The 19,908-nt window shown below is 36.7% G+C and overlaps 2 protein-coding genes across 6 annotated transcripts in view; both read right to left on the bottom strand.

Moving 5' to 3' along the window:
- Nucleotides 1-12,007, bottom strand: part of NSUN3 (NOP2/Sun RNA methyltransferase 3) — a 53,932-nt gene extending 41,925 nt beyond the window's left edge. Inside the window, exons 1-2 of one of the 2 annotated variants that reach the window (XM_082742421.1) lie at nucleotides 11,817-12,007; nucleotides 10,905-11,014 (exon numbers count right to left, since the gene is read on the bottom strand). In XM_082742421.1, coding sequence (XP_082598547.1) covers nucleotides 10,905-11,014; nucleotides 11,817-11,828 — 122 coding nt within the window. In that variant the 5' untranslated portion in view covers nucleotides 11,829-12,007. The remainder of the gene's footprint in view (nucleotides 1-10,904; nucleotides 11,015-11,816) is intronic. The other variant, XM_082742422.1, reaches the window with a different exon arrangement.
- A 5,341-nt stretch (nucleotides 12,008-17,348) lies between these two features.
- ARL13B (ARF like GTPase 13B) overlaps nucleotides 17,349-19,908 on the bottom strand; it is a 70,452-nt gene continuing 67,892 nt past the window's right edge. For all 4 annotated transcript variants that reach the window (XM_082742408.1, XM_082742410.1, XM_082742407.1 and 1 more), the window contains one exon: nucleotides 17,349-19,502. In XM_082742408.1, the coding sequence (XP_082598534.1) occupies nucleotides 19,426-19,502 (77 nt within the window). In that variant the 3' untranslated portion in view covers nucleotides 17,349-19,425. The remainder of the gene's footprint in view (nucleotides 19,503-19,908) is intronic.

Raw genomic sequence — 19,908 nt, 5'->3', positions numbered from 1 at the left:
GTGTTAAAGTCTTCCTCTCAGGAAATAAAAGTATGGAAAACGAACTACAGTGAACTCTACAGTAAGAGAGTTAGTGAGGCACTCAGTGGTTCAGATGATACAAAACCAAGGATGGTTTAAAAATCACTTATGGATCGACAGTACCACCCACCCACCACCCTCCCGCCTTCACCAGAAGATTCTCTTTCCTAAGTTTTTATTTAGTTCAACAGTTAGAGCTCTTAACAGTCACAAGCTCACATCAACTGATGTATGATACAGCAGGAAATATTTAATTTATTTATAAGCTGATCTTTCTAGCTGAGTTATTTGGGAGCCTCATTAACCATGGTCAATTAAATAAATTCCAGCTGCTACTCACCCCGGAGTTGACTATGTGAGAAATGGCTGGATTGAAATGTAACACCTGCGACTGGAGCTGTGCCAGGTGAATTTCAACTGGACACTAACACGTGAAGCTGCTTTCTCATTTACTGCCTCTTACTATGATGGTCCACCATCATGGGAGCCCAGTTTGTCTGTTTCAGGAATTCTGGAAGATGACAACCTCTTTTTTTAAGAATGTACTCTGCAAACTTTAGCATGCATCAAGTGTCTATGAGACTGCTAAGTCCTACTCCAGGATTTTCTGATACAGTAGGTTGGAAGCAGGAACTGAGAATTAGCATTTCTAGCAAGTTCTCCAGTGATAATGGTTCTGCTAATCCTCCCAACCACACTTTGGGAACCACAACATTAAAATGGACCCAAAGGGAAGATCTGCAAATGTCACGGTTGTAACTTTTATTTCAGTCCATCCTAATCTTCCCCTCTTAACAGGACGAAAATTTACCCAGGGTTCTGACTCATATAACAGAGAATAGTAAGAAACATAATTTAATTCATACAGATTAGAGTGGCTTGTCCCGTTAGCTACAATGGTAGGGTACTTTCAATTGGTTAATATCTGACAGAACAAATCTGTTTTGTTTTTTTCTTCAGAATTTCCAAAGCTATTTTAGAATGTTTATTCTTTCAGATGAACGTTAGCATCAGTTGGGTCAGTTAAAATAATTTATAAAATATTTGTGTAGATAGATAGATAGACATCTTGGCTAGGATTATATTAAATGCAGAAAATTTGGGGAGAATTAGCATCCTTATTGTATTTAGTCTTTCCAACCCTAACTACAATGTTTCTACATTTAGTCATATTTTCTTTCTGATCCCTTAGTACAGGTTATTATTCTTGCATATTTCCTTTTAATCTTATTGTATATAAAAGGATTGTTAGCTTAGGAACACTATTTTTGTTTCTTATACAATATGTTAAATCTTGAATGATAAGGAGGAATACCATAGGACAAAATGAGAAGGGAAGTTGAAGGACAAAGGCAATAGCACAGGCAGACGTATGAAGGACAGTGCATTTGGGTAATTAAAAGTAATCTGGGGCACCTGGGTGGCTTAGTCGGTTAAGCATCTGCCTTCCACTTGGGTTATGATCCCAGGTCCTGGAATTGAGCCTCGCATTGAGCTCCCTACTTGGCAGGAAGCCTCTTTCTCCCTCTCCCACTCCCCCAGCTTGTGTTCCCTTTCTTGCTGTCTCTCTCTGTGTCAAATAAATAAATAAAATCTTAAAAAAAAAAAAAATCTGGGGCTCGTGGCAGATTATATGGGTCAAGTATAATGTGATAAAGTTCACTGAAGGACCCTAGGGAAGAAAGCCTCATTGGATTTAAAAACATATACTTATTGGGGCCCCTAGGTGGCTCAGTCAGTTAAGTATCTGACTCTTGGTTTCAGCTCAGGTCATGATCTCAGGGTCTTAAGATCAAGCCCCCCGTGGGAAGCTGCTAAAGCTTCTCTCTCCCTCTTCCTCTGCCCTTGCTTTCTCTCAAATAAATAATCTTTAAAATAAACACACACACACATACAAAACACATACATACACATACTTCTGGCAGAGTGAGTCAGCAATCTTCAGAAATTATTCTCATTCTCTAACAACTGGATGAAATAAGACCTTGCTTTAAAAAAATTTTCTGACTCCTCCTAACCGGTACGCAACCTTACTGAGTCCTTGCACTTCCTGGAATAAGTTTTCTTTAGCCTTTACCAGTCTCAGGATAAACTGCTCCCTCTGCCTATAATGACCTTTCCGCTGACCTACAATGGCCCACCTAAAACCTAGCTGACTCCCCTACTCTCTGCTGAGGGGCCAGTTTAGGCTTTATCTCCTCAGAGAAACTTGTCTACCTATAACCTAATCCACCCACCCCACCTCAACCTAATAATAAAAATTACTAATCATAAGTTTACAATATCCGGGGCGCCTGGGTGGCTCAGTGGGTTAAAGCCTCTGCCTTCAGCTCAGGTCATGATCCCAGGGTCCTGGGATCAAGCCCCACATCGGGCTCTCTGCTCGGCGGGGAGCCTGCTTCTCCCTCTCTCCCTCTGCCTGCCTCTCTGCCTACTTGTGATCTCTGTCAGATAAATAAAAGGTTTAAAAAAAAAATAAATGAATAAAATAAGTTTACAATATGCATTTTTCATACCTAGCTTATTTAACCATCACTACCGTGAAGGACAGCTATTACCCCCATATTAGAAGTTAGGTAACTGAAGCTTCTCGAAGTCTGGCAACTCACCCAAGGTTCTATCACTATTAAGCAGAAGTACCTGATTCAAAATCTGGCTGACTTTAAAGTCTAACAAAGTGTGAGACCTTTGTACTGTAGCACTAGCAGCATACCACAGGGAGAGACAGAATTTTCACCCCAACCTTGGACTAGCGTCAGTGCCCTGGCCTCCCACTGCTCCTAACAATCGGAATAGCCTGATACATGCTGCCTGGAGCACCTGCAGTGGGACCACTTGATGAAGGGACTGCTCAGGATGCTGCTTCCCAACCCTGAGAAAGTAAAACTGCATATTAATGTGGGTCTCAGCACCACACCCACAGCCGTCTCACCCAACTACCAGTGACCTCCCCTCTTCCTAGCACATGCGCACAAAGACGCACACACTCACACTCCAGTGCATTGGTAGGATGATGCCCCTGGGCCTCCCAGGCCAATGGTTACTCAAGTCCAAAGCTCTAACTGGATAGATAATACAGGGAGTGTAACATCAGAGGACTTAAGAAGACACTCACCGGACACCACACTCCAGCACTCCTCTCAAGATTCATGAGGAGTCTGAAGCTGTTCCACTTACTGGTTTTCAATGACAGAAGTTCAAGTACCTTAGCAGCCAGGAGAACTGGGACCCACAAGACCAGTAACCTACAGATGTTTGCTCGTACCTCCACAGGTATCATTTTGAAAAAAACTATGTACCCTCTGGCACGTTTTAAGTTGACATCAAAATCTTCACCGTAGACTTAAGAACGTAATTTCCAGCATACTATAAAAATTGACATTTTCAAATATAAATTATACCACTTTTTAAAATGCATCCAGTGGAACCTAAATACCAGAGTGATTTTGAAACCCATCACTGTCCATTTAAAAATTCATGGACGGAATCTTCTTGAACAGGTGAAAATTTTAGTTACTTTTTCTATTTACATACTATGTCCCCCACATAACTTTATTTTAATACATTTTATGTGCTCAAAATCTTTTATTACCCTATCATACTTCTCTGCCATAAACACCAGACACACACACATATATATACTAAATCTGTTTTCACTGTGGCCTAAATCTCTAAGTGTTAAAATGGTAACTTCTGGATTCAGTTATCAGTAAAATTTTTACTATAAAATTGATCAAAATACTTATCATAGATTTGATAATTAATAAACATAAAAAGGAAGTGTTAGGAAATGGATCTCAATGAAATAACTTCCCTTCCCACCACTGCCCCGCCAACCCTGGTCTCCATATATCCAGAGATGAACATTACCGAGGGCTATACTGAGTCAGGGTTAAAATCAACTATATTCCTGTTTTGTATTTTTACAAGAGCAAGAAAAACCTTCACTTAAATAAGTGGGTAATAATTAAATATACTTCACTGTAGCAATGTCTCTCTTTTTGACTTCTATTTCCTTCTGAGTTATAGTCCCAAATCACTTAATCATCTATCTTCAAAAATATTTTAAATGATCTGTTAGTTGACAACTCAACTGGAGCTCCTTTACTTTTGCTAAAAGCAAAACTTGGAAACCACTTGACCTGTCAAAGTATTTGTTGTCATTAGTCATTTATTTTTTCGACCCTTACAATGACATTCCAACAGTCTCTGACCTGCAGAAGTGTTATCACCCTGGAGAACTGCAATGTGGAAGAGTCAAGATAGTGAAAGTGTGTCCTCTTTTTGTAAAGTGGGAGAAAGACAAAAGAAAGCTAGTTGATAAAGGAAAATAAATACTCCCTTCGGCACATAAGGATCAGAGTACTTTTGTGAAAGAGAATATATGAAAACTGAAAATCTGGAATTTGATTGCTATAACTTGCCTGTGCACACATATCCTTTGAAAAAATTGTATAATGTATTATTTGGACAATGTTATTTGATGTTATTATTTTCATTCAACTTTTCTGTGACTTTGTTCTTTTCTCTTCTACTTATTCTACTCTCTAGTCTACCTTCCTATCAAATGATGAGGATAAAAAATCATTTTATCTAGGAATTGCTAAGCACAATTGGTATAAACCTTGTTGATTACAAAACCAATTAAATTTTTATGGTTATAAAAATAAAAATCCGTTTTACTGCTATTGGTATCCACTAGAGGGTGCTCATTCAATCATTTTAAAAGTCTGGTTTAGCAATGAATCAATCCATCAGTTCATGGAAGTACAACTAAGTATGTTTATAAGACTTTCATTTTTATTCCTCAGAGATTCTAATGATGAACTGACTGCCTCCTACTCTTTCTTGGCATTATTTTTTTAGTGCTTATAGAAGGCAATCTACGTCCATATTTGTTATTCACAGTAGCTCAACTAGAAGTCCTAAGTGATGGTTTGCGTTTCTGGTAGAGACCAAACTAAGGTGAAAATACTGCATACAAGGAATCCCTTGTATCAGGAGACATGTGCATACACTCCCAGGGGTGGGACTCCACACCCTGCACAGCAGCACACTTGGTAGAGGACCAAGATGGATTTTAGTATCACAGGCCTAGATTGGTCAGTAAAATTGGTACTTTCTAACTTATGACTTTCAAAGGGGCCAAAAGTTACTACTTCATAGGGATTTGCACAGAGTAAGGTTGAATATTTGTGTAAAGCTAACATAAGGGACAAAACAGAAATAGAGAGCTCATTTCTGTTTTCCCCAAGCATCCTACTCCATCTCATTCACAGATTCTGCTAATGCAATCTGACTGTATTTTTTCCCCTCTATAGATGAACTACGTGAACTCTGGAGAAAAGTGTCTAATAAAGATTTCCAATTAATCCTCCCCTCATATACAACTGAGGGCAGAATATATATAATCCATCTTTGTATACCCAGTGCTTAGAACAGTACTTGGTTTATAAACACTAAAATTTTGAGTAAGTAGATGACTTGCTCAAGTCTTAAGATATTGGTTCTTCAAGACCCTCCCTTGTCAGAAAAGACAATGAAATTATGGCAACACAATCTTGAAAGAATTACAATAGCTGTTATCAACAAAATGCAATGGAAACACATTGTCTAGGATATATGGGTCAGGTTGATGGAGAATTGGTTAAAAACAGTTAACAGTAATAAAAATAATGCTAACACATATTGAGGGCTTACTATATGTCAAACAATATTCTAAAATTTGCACATATATAAAATCATTGTATCTTCCCAAATAATTATATGAATTAGATCCTATTTTACACATAAAGATAGTGAGGGGCTGAGATGTTAAGTAACCTACCTAGGTCATATGCTACCAGATGCAAAGGTGGGATCTGAATGCATATTTTAACCACTGTACAGAGGGGAAAAGGAGAGGGTCATTCCTGGCAGAGGGAATAGCACACACAATCCCAAAGGGAGGAAAGATCCTGTCTAGTCATGCTAAGATATTTAGTCCAAACATAATACTGCAGACACTGGGGGGCAGAGGAGGCTTCTACTCCAGGAGTGGCACAATGGAATACGATGGTACTGAAAAGCAGCAGGACAGAGGGTAAGACAAACTCCCAAAGCTCCTCCAAATGTGAGCTCTGTTCCATTAGGCAAGTTAATTAGCCCCCATATGCTCAGTTTTCCTATCTGTAAAGTGTAAATAGTAACAACTATCTTAGAAGGCTGTACAGAGGATTACATTAGTATTCATAAAGTGATTAGAACACTGCCCGACAGACAGTGTCATAAAAGTGGTTACATATAAGCCATCAAATAAATACTAAAGGCAGGAGATTATGTAAAGGGACTACTGTAATATGCCAAGTAAGTAATGATGCAAGCTTAACTAAACAGTAATAAAGCGGGTAGAAATGAAATCCAAACAAAGAAATGTCTCAGGAAGAAGCAAAAGCATCTGGTGGGCGTTGAGATTATGATGGAGGCAGAGTAGTAGTGTATGGCAGCCCATAGTTTGGGAGCTGCCAAAATATCAAGGTCAGTCAAGGTAAGAGATACATGGTGCAGAATACAGGAAGTTCAAAGCATGAAGCTTCCACATGTGCTTTCCAGTGGAATCAAGGGCAAGCACTTTTTCCTGCAACAATGTATGACCACATGAGTAAGAATACCGCCAAGTAGGAAGGCTCACCAAAAGCTTGGTGTCTAGATTTTATTGGGGGCCGGTCACATAAATACAATCAACTGGCTAATCTTTAGTTTCCAACTCCTCTGGAGGTCAGAGGTGGGAAGCCAAGCTGATACCATGGCCCACAGCCCCCACCATAAATCACAGTTAGACTTTCCAGTGTGGCCTAACCCCCCAAGTAAACAAGGACACTCTTGGGCAGGACATTCCAAGGGCTTAGAGATAACCTCCCAGGAGCTGAGGGCAAATATCAGACTTATTTTTGACTAAGGATCATTCCTTACCTTGAAGGTCTGGAGGAGAAAAGAGGAAACATATTGATGGTGATAACTTCAAAAAGTGAGAAAAAATATGCAAGTGGCAAATGACAACATAGGTTTAGAAGGGAAAATAACATGCTTCTGAGATTGCCTAGTATCAAACTAAGTGAAGTTACCAGAAAACACTGAGAAGTATGGAGCAGAGCTTAGAGAAGACTGCACAGCTTGAGATGACAGCATAGTGAGGGAAGTGATGCCATGAAAGGGCATCACTGAAAGATAAATAGGCAATGAGAGGAGCAAAACTTAAACTCATTGTAAACAACTTTAAAGAGCTAGTCAGAGGGTGACTTGTAAAAAAGGTTATTACAAAAAAATAAAATTTAAATAAATACTAAATCTTCCCCATTATCTACATCTCTTAGATAAGAAAGGACACTAAAAGTAAGCAAATCACTTTCCAGGTAGAAGACAAAAATGCACTCACCTTTCTCTGGAAGTAAATACACTCTGCAAGCAAGACATTCCAAATAAAAGTTAAAAAAAATATATAGACTTGTTCTTACTTCCCCATGCCATCTTCCATGTTCAGACTACTTTTTGAGCTCAGCTTTTATTTTGCCCATGGTAAATTTAGCACATTTATGCAAAACTTAAATCATCATAAAACACAACAAAAAGGTAGATGAAGCAGAAGGCACAGCTAATTAAATGGATCTGAGGTTCACTGCTCATTTAATGTAGGGTCAAACAATAACTTATAAATCTGTCTCAGCACATTAAATAGAAAAATAACTCATTACAGGGTATGGGTAGCCAGACTACTATAAAATCTGAAGACACTATCCCTTTAAAAATTTTTTTAAAAAAATTATCCATGAATGTCTAATTACACCCAGGTGTGAGATTAGGAGTTAGGCAGTGGAAGTTCTTTAACCAGAAAGCCTAGATACAGATCCCTGCTCTGGCACTTATGTAAACTTGGGAATTTACTTAAACGCCATGTGGTTTCATCATGTGAAAAATGGGAAACAAACCTCAGAGCTTTGTTCTGAGGATCACATAAAGTCAATACTATCTGGTACATAATAAGCATGCAGTAGATGTGTGGTAGTCTGGCTACTCTATGTGAGTAACTTTACATACTAAAAACATAATGAATTTATTACACTCCACTATCATTCTTCTTTTTTCTCCGTGACAGAAGCTTCCCATTTTAAAATCCAGTTTGGGGGGCACCTGGGTGACTCAGTTGTTAAGGGTCTGTCTTTGGCTCAGGTCATGATCCCAGGGTCCTGGGATAGAGCCCTGCACTGGGCTCCCTGCTCAGCGGGAAGCCAGCTTCTCCCTCTCCCGCTCTTCTTGCTTGTGTTCCCTCTCTTGCTGTGTCTCTGTCAAATAAATCTTTTAAAAAATAAATAAAAAAAACTAAAAATCTAGTTTCGAAATAAAAACCACAACCACGAACTATTTTTTCATATTACAGTATTTACAAGTTTCTAAAACAGTATAATTTGTCCTAAAAATTATCTCAGAACCTCAGACTTCATTATCAGTCAATATTTCATTTGTTTTAAAAAAAAAAATGCTTAAAGTTGTCCTTTTAAGTGAGAAAGCGTTACTGAGTTTATCCAAAAAGAGATTAGTAAGACAACAATATGACTGAATCAATTGTCTATAGCTACATAACCTTTTTTTTCCTGAGCAGTATGTACTGGGCTTTTGTCCCTTGCTTCAGAAGCAGTGCTCCCTCTTCTTTGAGCCTAAATTATCTAATTCTTTTTGCTAAGATAACTCCTGTTAAGGGCTGGCTTCTCCTCAGGTCTTTGCTGGCACCCTCCGTCTTTGTTAAATAAGACAAGGTTCTCCTGTCTATTTCTATCAGGATATTTATGGAATTAATAGTTCATATAGTTTTAAAACCAGCCTCCTTATCCCCCATTAACACCAGACTGCAGGCAAACTAGGTATGGGGACTGTCTTGCTCTTTATATTCCACAGGGCATGGAATATACTATTTAACAACTCAATGTAGGCAAAGGAAACAAAAGAAAAAAATGAACTATTAGAATTTCATCAAGACAAAAAGCTTCTGAACAGCCAAGGAAATAATCAATGAAACTAAAAGGCAACCTTCAGAATGGGAGAAAATATTTGCCAATGACGTATCTGATAAAAAGTCCAAAATATGTATAGAACTTATCAAACTCAACACCCAAAAAACATTTAGCCCAGTTAGGAAATGCAGAAGACATGAATAGACATTTTCCCAAAGACATACAGATGGCCAACAGGCACATGGAAAGATGCTCAACATCATTCAGCATCAGAGAAACATAAATCAAAACCACGAGATACCACCTTACACCTGCCAGAAAGGCTAAAATCAACAACTCAGGAAACAAGAGATACTGGTGAGGATGCAGAGAAAGGGGAACCGTCTTGCAGTGTTGTTGGGAACACAAACTGGGACAGCCACTCTGGGAAACAGCATGAAGGTTCCTCAAAAAGTTAAAAAAATAGGGGCACCTGGGTGGCTCAGTGGATTAAGCCTCTGCCTTCGGCTCAGGTCATGATCTCAGGGTCCTGGGATCGAGTCCCGCATCGGGCTCTTTGCTCAGCGGGAGCCTGCTTCTCTCTCTCTCTCTGCCTGACTCTCTGCCTACTTGTGATCTCTCTCTCTGTCAAATAAATAAATAAAATCTTAAAAAAAAAAAAAAAGGAAAAAAAAAAGTTAAAAATAGAATTACCCTATGATCCAGCAATTGCGCTACTTTAGGAATTTAACCAAAGGATACAAACATACTGATCTGAAGGGGCACGTGCACCCTGATGTTTATAACAGCATTATCAACAATAGCCAAACTATGGAAAGAGTCCAACTGTCCACCGACTTATAAAGAACATGTGGGGTGTGTGTGTACACTTATATACATACGTAATATCACTCAATCATCAAAAAGAATGAAATCTTGCCATCTGCAATAATGGAACTGGAATGTATTATGCTTAGCAAAGTCAGCCAGCCAGAGAAAGACAAACACCATATAATTTCACTTGTATGTGGAATTTAAGAAACAAAATAGATGACACAGGAAAGGGAAAAAAAAAAGAGAGAGAGAGGAAAGCAAACCATTAAGACTCTTAGCTATAGAGAACAGACTGAGGGTTGCTGGAAAGGAGGTGAATGGGGGAGAAGCTAAATGGGTCATGGGCATTAGAAAGGGCACTTGTGCTGAGCACTGGTTTTTATATGCAGGTGATGAACCACTAAATTCTGCTCCCGAAACGAATATGACAGTATTATGTTAACTAATTGGAATTTAAATAAAAACTGGAAAAGAAAAAAAAAACACCTCAATGTAAAGAACCCATGGAATAACATTCTGACCAAAGGCAAAAGTCACTAAGCATAGAAATCAAACTTACCTCACTTACTTCTATGCATGAAAGATGTTTTCAATAATAATTTCAAAGAATTTGTGTGTGTATGTGTGTGTGTACACGTGTTCAAAACACAGCCTGCCAAAAGCACAGGGAAGAAATATAACCAAATAAAATGACTCTAGCTAAGACAGAGCTGTGCCAGCTTTAAAGACTAATTATCTTCTGAATTTTCGGAAACTAGTCAAATACCCTCAAAAGTTTTAAGGTTTTCCTGTTACCGTATAATTAATTTTGTCAATTGGTGGGCATTCCTGTTTCAAAGATTAAAACAATTGCTCAAAGCAAGGCTCTAACATTTTTTTTTCCCTTACTAGTACTACAAAGTTTTCTTTCTCCCCTTTTCATTTTCCTATGATTCCAGCTATTTCTTCAGTTCTTCTCTTTAGTCTCTGTAGGAAAAGGGCACCCAGATTTACATTCCTTTATCTTTCATCCTCAAGCACCACTCTCCCCCAAAAGGGTTTATTTCCTGTTCTATCAAAAAGCATCAAGAGATGAATTATACTAACCTTACTGTATTCCAGGCATCTCCAAGTTCTTTGGAATACTGGTTCTCAAAATGATCCAATACAACTCTGCAAATCTGTTTTGCAAGCTTCCCCTCTGATTTTGCTTTCAGCTATGATGATAAGAAAATGTTGCTGACCCAATCTGATAATACAAATTTATTGAACTTCAAACTAGCTTTTGTCTTAAGAACATGTTTTATGATTATTATTAGTCTTTCAAGGAAGCATTACCTCAAATATAACAACACTGTAGTTATGAAAAAAGAGGGTTTCTTCAAATAATTATTACTCCTATGTAAAGCAAAGGTTAAAAGGCTTTGTGGCGTTAAAAAAAAAAAAAAAAAAGTTAGTGGCCTTGACAGAAGCTGCGTCAAAGAAACAAAATTAAGCGACTCTAGGTACTAACATTTGGGGAAACTGAGTGAAAAGCCTATGGAGATTAGTATTATCTTTGCAACTTTCTTGTAAATGTAAAATTATTCTAAAAGTAAAAGGCTACTTCGGGGGGGGGGGGGGAGTCGCTCGCTTGCTGTGTAAACTTCCTTGCAATTCTCTTTCATTTACTCATCCAGTTTAGCGAGGTATTACCACGTAATACTGTCCCAGGGTCCCAGGATAGAGCAGTGAGTCTCATACCCTGAGGAGCTTGCATTCTGCTCAAAGCTGAACGGAGCAGTATTCAGCTCGGCAGGCTGGACTGCAACCAAGGGACGTGGGGGCACAGGTGAGTCCTGGGAGAAAACCGCAGAGAGCGCTCAGAGAAAGCGTTCGAGCGTTCCGCACTGCAGCCTCGAACTGTGCAGCCAGGGACGCCAACAGCTCGCGAAGTTCCCCCATCCCGACCCCCTCCCTCGCCACCTCGGCCCGCACAGGGATTCAGTCAGAGGCTCCCAGCTGAGTGCCAGCCCTCACCCGGGTCAACATTATCCCGCCGCGAGATGCCAGACAAGAGATCTACAGGACCCAGCACCTCCAGGAAACCAAAAGCACAGCCTCACACGCGAGGTTCACTCGCTTGCACTTCTATCCCTCGCTTTTCCGGTTCAACTTCCCGCGAGATACTGCTTTGCCCTCCTTGTCGAAATCTCGCCAAAAGTCGTGTAGGTCTCGCGAGAGGTACGAGAGCGCAAAGTTACTTCCGCCGCCGGCTGGTGGGGGCGGTGCTTACTACCGAGGGCGTAGCTTGACCCTTGGGCGGAGCCTTGAGTGGCTGGCAGCTTCAAGTGAAGCGTTTCACCGAACAGAAGCTGCTGTGTGCTTGTGGCTCAGTAAAAAAAAAAAGATGTTAATTTGTATTAGGTTTTGTATAATGACCGTTGTTGTAAAATGTTCTCAGAGGCTAAGCTAGTTACGGAATTAATCCATCAAATTGGATATCCCCCCCCCCCTTTAGCTCAGATATTCAGAACTAAGGGTAATACGGATGATATGATGAAGAAATAAGACATGTATTTCCTAGAGATGGACAATGGGGATAATCTCTCTTTTAACGGAGAGGGTTAAATGTTTAATTGAAATACAGTAAAGCACTTAGCACAAAGGGTCGGAAACAGTAAACGCCTGAATGTTGGCTGCTGCTGTGTATTATTTTTACTATCATGATCTTCAAGATTATGATCATCACGTTCTGATACCAAATGCCTGAAGACCAAAATGACCCTACACAGTAGCCTCCCACCCACCTTTATTAAGGGCAGTATTACATGTGCTGAGGAAAATATGACACCCATTCTAATAGGAACAGCACTTTATTTTCTCTTTTAGTGTTACTTTTTAATTCCTCCCTTGTAACAGCAAAAACAATTCATCAAGAAATCAGTGTTTGATATGGTCCCTGATATTTAGTGAAAATCATCATTTTGAGACCTTTGATGCTCAAAATATCAGTATAGGCATATACCATAGGTACAAATCTTAGAACCACGTAAAAAGAAAAATATCATCAATAATGTGATTTGAAGCTTAATACATTTACTTATACAACTTCCCCAGTAATCTAAAAATAAATTTAGATTTGGTGCAAAAGAAAATAAAGTATTAAGGACTGAAGTGATTAAATGCATGCAGTTTGTTGGTTGTTTAGAGAAAAGTCATTAGTCTACCTTTCAGCCTCTATACATGAGATTATATTTTTTTCTGTGTTCATTTCAGAATGTTGCATTTATTGAATTAATATGGTAGTATATTTGCAAAGTAGACATTTAAAAGACTTTTAAGGAGATAGTAGAAATCATATACACTATATTTCTTTTAGGGAAAGGGGATGTGTAATGCTTGGAAAGAGGTCATATTGGTTCTATTATATAATTTTTGAATTTTCTATTTTCCAATGTTTCTATTTTCCAATTTTAAATAAGCTAATGAATACTGATGAAAATGGAAAAAAGCCTATGAGAATGAAAATTAAAGATAATGCCACTAGAGATTGTATTGACATCTTGATGTATTCCTCTAGTTTTACGCATTTTCAAGTTTGATCAAACAGTACATATAATGTATCCTGCTATTATAAGCATTTTCTTATATTAAAAATTCTTCATATATAACTTTCTAAAAGTTGCATAGTATTCTAAGGTATGGAGGTTACTATACTAGCTTACCTTCTTACTATTGATAAACATGTTTGCTCATCGTTCTTTCCATGTCTGATAATCTTACAATTATTATATTCTTAGTTTCAATAGGTTTCAAATCATACTATTTGTTTCTTTTATAAATTACCACCTCATGTCCACTTATCTGTAGATGTCTTAGTGCTATTTTTATTTATATTAGAGATGTTAACCATATAACATTTTCAAGTACCTTCCCATTTTTTTCTTACAACTCTTTAAATGTAAAAATATCTTAAAATTTTATGCAGTAAATTTTTTTATTTTGTAATTGATTCCATTGCTTTTTGGCTTGGAAATTGCTTCGCACAGAGGCAAGCAATTATGTTTCTTTCTCCCTTTTTTTTCTCTTTACAGCTTGATCTTTAATACTTAACCCATTAGTCTATATAGAATAATATAAATGTATCATGAGAATGTTAGTGGACTTCCCCTACCAAATACCTACTAAAGAATAAACAAAGGTCCGCACTTCATTTTAAAAATAGAAACTATTACCAGTCTTGTTTTAAACCATGGCAGATATAAATCGAGCTGACACCAACACCAGAAACTGTATTTTATTATTATTATTACTATTGCATTAAAGAATAAAGCAACTTAATATGTACTTAAACTGGGCAGGAAAAGAATTTTTAATAAACCTAAGCAATTTTATTGTGAAGTTATTTGTTATAAGAAGTGTTTCAAGATAAGAATACTTTATAGACTTCTATGCATTTTATGAATTTTCATATTTATATAAAACATAAAACATTCATATTCATGTAGAGGTTTATGTGCCAAAAAGATAAAGACAGGCTTTACAGTAAAACAATCCACCATCAAGAGACCACTCACTCCTTAAAATGAATGGCAAAAAACACAACAGAGAAATTCACCATCAAAGCAAGAGAACAAAGCCTAGTTTACAGGCAATCTTGAACTATCATTTCAGGAGAATAGCTTATTAGCTGAGGCTCTCATTTTATTATTTTAGTCCTCCAAAGTGGTGTGTACAAACTCTATCATAGAATCCAATGGGATTGGGAAGTAAATATAACTTGTATTTTTATTTAATTTTATCAAATCTTTGGAAAAAAAACAAAAACCTTAGGGGGAGGTATATACACAAAGTGCAATAGAATATGTATGTTAATTACGAGCTGAAACTTATCCCCTCAAAATTCACATACTGAAGCCTTAAGTCCCAATACCTGAGAATATGACTGTATTTAGAAAGTCTTTCCAGAGGTGATTAAATTAAAAAGGACCTTAAGGGTGGGTCCTAATCTAATCTGACTAGTATCCTTATAAAAAGAGGAAATTTAAACCCTCAGACACTAGGGATAAACACATACAGTGGAAAGACCACACGAGGAAACAGGGAGAAGCAGGCCATCTATAAGCCAAGGAGAGGAATTTCAGAAGAAACCAGTCCTGCCAATAAGGTTCCAGGTTGATCCTGGACTTCCAGACTTCAAGAATGTGAGAAAATTAATTCCCGTTGTTTGATCCACCCAGTTTTTGGTAGTATCGTGTGGCAGATCTACCAAACTAATATAATAACTTAAATATTACTGGAAAAGATATATTATAAAAATCAGGAGACCATTGATTCATTTACCTAGGTCATAAATTCTGTTTACTAATTAGCACACAGAATTTACAACTCTCGGGCTCTAAACAAGCAAATAATTTTCTTCCTATTTTTCCTTCAATTATAAGCTGATTCCCTTCATCAAAGAAAATTCATTTCTGATTTCCTATTTCTTTCCCCCCCAAAAACAGGTTTCCATTATTGTTTCCACGAAGCTAATGGATTATTATTGATAGTTTATAATCATATATATATATATATATATATATATATATATATATATTTAGATTTTACTTATTTACTTATTTGAGAGAGAGAAAGCAAGAGAGATCACAGAGGGAGAGGGAGAAGCAAACTCACCACTGACTGAGTGGAGGTCCTATGTGGGGCTCAATCCCAGGATCCTGAGATCATGACCTGAGCCAAAGGCAAACTGAGCTGAAGGTAGATGCTTAACTTAGCCACCAAGGTGCCCCTCTAATCATACTTTAATGTAAGTCTTCAAATATCTAAATTTGTTCTTTGGATCAGCTGGAATATATTTGTTGATAAATAGTATTAGCAGAATCTCAGTTGCAAAGTCTACTCCACTTAGACAAAAACTTAAGTATTAAAGCCAAAGATAATAAAGTTTATAAGCTACAGCTTTATTTGTATAAGCAGTTTCACTTTTGATAAGGTTTTGACACCAAAAAGCATTTTCTTCAGTGCAGAATGGGAAAAATGCAGTAACATGAATAGCATACCATATAGAAACAAGTAGCAAATAAAATAAATTATCACAATAAACAAATACTTAGAGACCAGCTACAAAAAAAAGGCATATTCTACAGATAATTTATTTATGGGCTATTCAAAATACATTTTACAGGAGCGCCTGGGTGGCTCTGTTAGTTGAGAGTCTGACTCTTGGTTTTGGCTCAGGTCATGATCTCATGGCTCCTGCGACTTAGCCCAGTGAAGGGCTCTGTACTCAACGCAAGGAGACTATTTCATCCTTCTCCCACTCCCTCTCCCTCTGCCCTCCAGATCTGCTCATGTGCATGTTCTCTCTCAAATAAATAAAATCTTAAAAAAAAAAAAAGTTTTACATATTAAGTCCTTTGTTTCACACTGAAAAGACCGTTCAATTTTAAGCTTGCAGAAAGCATAGCACTTAATTTTTACAAAATTATGTTTGATTCTCCCATCATAAAAGCAGCAAAATTTGGGGGCACCTGGGTGGCTCAGTTGGTTAAGCATCTGCCTTCGTCTCAAGTCATAATCCCAGGACCCTGGACCCTGGATCCTGGGATCAAGCCCCATGTCAGGCTCCCTGCTCAGCACAGTCCGCTTCTCCCTCTCCCTCTGCCTGCCATCCCCCCTGCTTGTGCCTTCTCTGTGTTGCAAATAAATAAAATCCTTTAAAAAAACAAAGTAAGCAAAATTTTAAAAATTCATTTGAAAAACTGAGGAAAACACACAACCGATAACTAAAAAGTTCATTATTTAATATCAATTACATGCAATATTGTATGCATGTTATATATTCCTTTTGGGCATATAGAATTATCTTTTAAATAAGTAAAAATATATATCTTTCAGTAAGTAATTTTTTTTTAAGATTTTATTTATTTGTCAGAGAGAGAGAGCAAGCACAGGCAGACAGAATGGCAGGCAGAGGCAGAGGGCGAAGTAGGCTCCCTGCCAAGCAAGGAGCCCGATGTGGGACTCGATCCCAGGACGCTGGGATCATGACCTGAGCCGAAGGCAGCTGCTTAACCAACTGAGCCACCCAGGCGTCCCTCAGTAAGTAATTTTAAGAAAAGACAGACATTGCATCATCCAGGATCATGAGGTGTATATTTTTAATTGCCTTTAAAATGACAATATTCCTGGGGCACCTAGGTGGCTCAGTGGGTTAAAGCCTCTGCCTTTGGCTCAGGTCGTGATCCCATGGTCCTGGGATATTGCCCCGCATTGGGCTCTCTGCTCAGCAGGGAGCCTGCTTCCTTTCCTCTCTCTCTGCCTGCCTCTCAGCCTACCTGTGATCTCTGTCAAATAAATAAATAAAATCTTAAAAAAAAAAATTGACAGTATTCCTTTCCATATATATGAAAACGTGTACAGAGAAAAAGTTTTCATCTAAAATAAAGTCATTATTTTAATCTATCGACTTAAGATTTCTTCCAACAGTCATATCTGAAAATTTCTTTTCTATTTTCTTACCAAAAAGAAATCACTTAAATTTATCAAATGAAAAGCAAAACTGCATACTGATATAAATTATTTTTATTGTGTGAAAATGTAATAATCCATGATGGTTAAGAATAAAAATGCAGCACATAACAAAATAGGCATTTACTTGTTAAAAGCAACCTGGATTTACAAAACTTCTTTTAAAATATCTTTAGAATGCTTTAGGAATACAAATTAATTTTTGAGAGATATATAAAACATTTATTTCACTGCATCATATATTTCATTTCAAAAATCATTTTTATTTTTAATAAATGAATTCAGTATTATTGCACACTATAGTAATCACTTACAGGAAACAAAAAATGTTTAAACTTTCATTTACTCTCAAACTAGATGAAAATTAAAAGGATGACAAAAGTATAAGTTTAGTGTTTAAAAAAATGAATAAATATAAATGTTACAAACAGGAACCAAAAAGATATACAAATAAGTTTTACTCTAAAATCCAGTTCAAAATTTACATTTTGTCTTCCTGTGTTGCTTTCGCTTACATTTCGGCCACCTATCAAATTTAGGCTGTTGTGAATTTTATATCTGAAGCAGAATGTTTTTTACTCAGTGTGCCTGGTGTACAAAACTTCAAAAGACTGCATTATGATGCTGACTAGAGTAATAAGTGACCCAACTAATGAAAGTTCAAGGACTTAAAAAATGTGACTAAATGTGATGCTCCAAAGTAAAATAATCCTATTAAACTGCTTTAGATATACTTAATCTTGTTATTGTTAGATACTAGTGTTTCTTTGTTGTCAGTACAAGTTAACCAAACTTAAAATTTTAACGAGGTGATAGGATTCATGTTGTTTCTAACATTTTCACCTTGATATAAATGTATATACTTTTAATTAAGTGCAAATTATGATCTAATACTCAAAATATATTCCTAAAAATTTGCTTAAATAGAGAATCCTATAGATGCCATTCTTCAGTGCAAGGGAAGTGCTATTATTTTAAATTGAGAAATAATTTTGGAATTCTCTCTTTATAAAAATAATTTTAAACCAACTTTTTAATTCTTATTGACTTAGTACTCAAGCATTTCCTAGTTACAAAACCAAGTGTTTGTACCCACAGTGTCTTTTTCAGTCTTCTTGCCTTTATTTTCAAGGCACAAAAGAATTAAAATAAAAGAGTCACTGCAGCTTCTGACAGAACAAGGAAGTGACAACGAGCACCATGATCTGAAAAAGTCTATACCATAAAAGAGGTGTTCACTGAAAATTTTAATAATAGCTCACGTAACATTTTTATTAATTTAAAAAGCATTTAGATCAAGAAAGTATTTCAAGTCTCTTTCATTTATTGCAATCATCACAAAAAAAAAAAAAGCAAACAACAACAAAATGAACCCTGCTTGGGTAGTATTTGGGTAATATTTTCAGATAACATAATTTGGAAGAATAAAGATCTAAGCAACTAGTTTTAAAAGGTATTATTTTAAAATTAGGTAAAATTAGGAGGTACATTTCAAGAACAATACTATTATAAAACATACCTAAAACCATATAAATATGTCCTGTTTGTATAGTTCATGTTTGTCAAGTAAATCAACTCCATTTTCATTAAACAAAGCATCTATAGAAAAGTGCAGTCAATATCATAGTAATTAAAATTCTTATAAGTTTTAGAAAAATATAAAAAGTTAAAAACGTAGGTTATAAATTCCCAAGATTCCCCTTCCATGCACATGTATTTTACAAAAAATGTGTAAGATACAGTAACAAAGACTATTAAACAAATGGTTACGAAAGTGTGCAGAGTCCATTGGCTCTTTTTCTGAAAAGGTTTTCCTTCAGGAATATGCCCATGAATGGGACTGTAAAATCCAGAGTCAACAATAACTCCTGATAATTTGATTCAAATGCTCATCCCATCTACCGATCATTTTGCTTCTTTTTTTTTTTTTTTTTTTTTAAACCGTGAATAACATGGATAATTGTCAGATCAGTCAGGTCTTTGGCTATTCGACTCCTTACTGAAATTGCCATGGTTATCTTGCCCTAGTCATGAATGTTTAGGGCTTTTCTTCTTTGAGAAAGAAGGTCCTCTAGTTGATCTTGCCTGTATTTAGTGCATCCATGTGACTTGGCTATGAAATCACATCATGAGCATCACTGTTAGGTCTCTGTCGCACAGCCAGCGGAGGCAGTGGCTTTCCATAGAAATCTACATAAAGAAGGGATACCAAAAAATAGTATGGTAAATCAGAATTTTTGATGCAATTCATTATTTTCCAACCAACACCTTTAAAAAAGTAAGGTGCTCTCACTTGATGGGTAGACTAATGGATGAGGAGAATAGACAAAAAAAAAAAAATCAAAATCCAAGAAAACTTGAATAAATTCAAAACATAACCACTAGTACAAATTCCTAACTCTAGATTATAAATTAATTTCTACTTGATTTAATAAAAAGTTTTATCTAATAAATATACATATATATTATTTTAGGTCCAATTACATGTTCATATTAGTGTAAAACAAATAAATACTCAAAAATCTATGGAAGTTCTTGCCAAGGCCCTGATAAGTCAGTATTTGTACCATCCATATTCTCATCCAGTGATTATTAC

Source organism: Mustela nivalis (assembly GCF_964662115.1).
Source record: "Mustela nivalis genome assembly, chromosome: 1".
NCBI classification, from domain to species: Eukaryota; Metazoa; Chordata; class Mammalia; order Carnivora; family Mustelidae; genus Mustela; species Mustela nivalis.
This window is presented reverse-complemented; position numbering and strand designations above follow the sequence as displayed.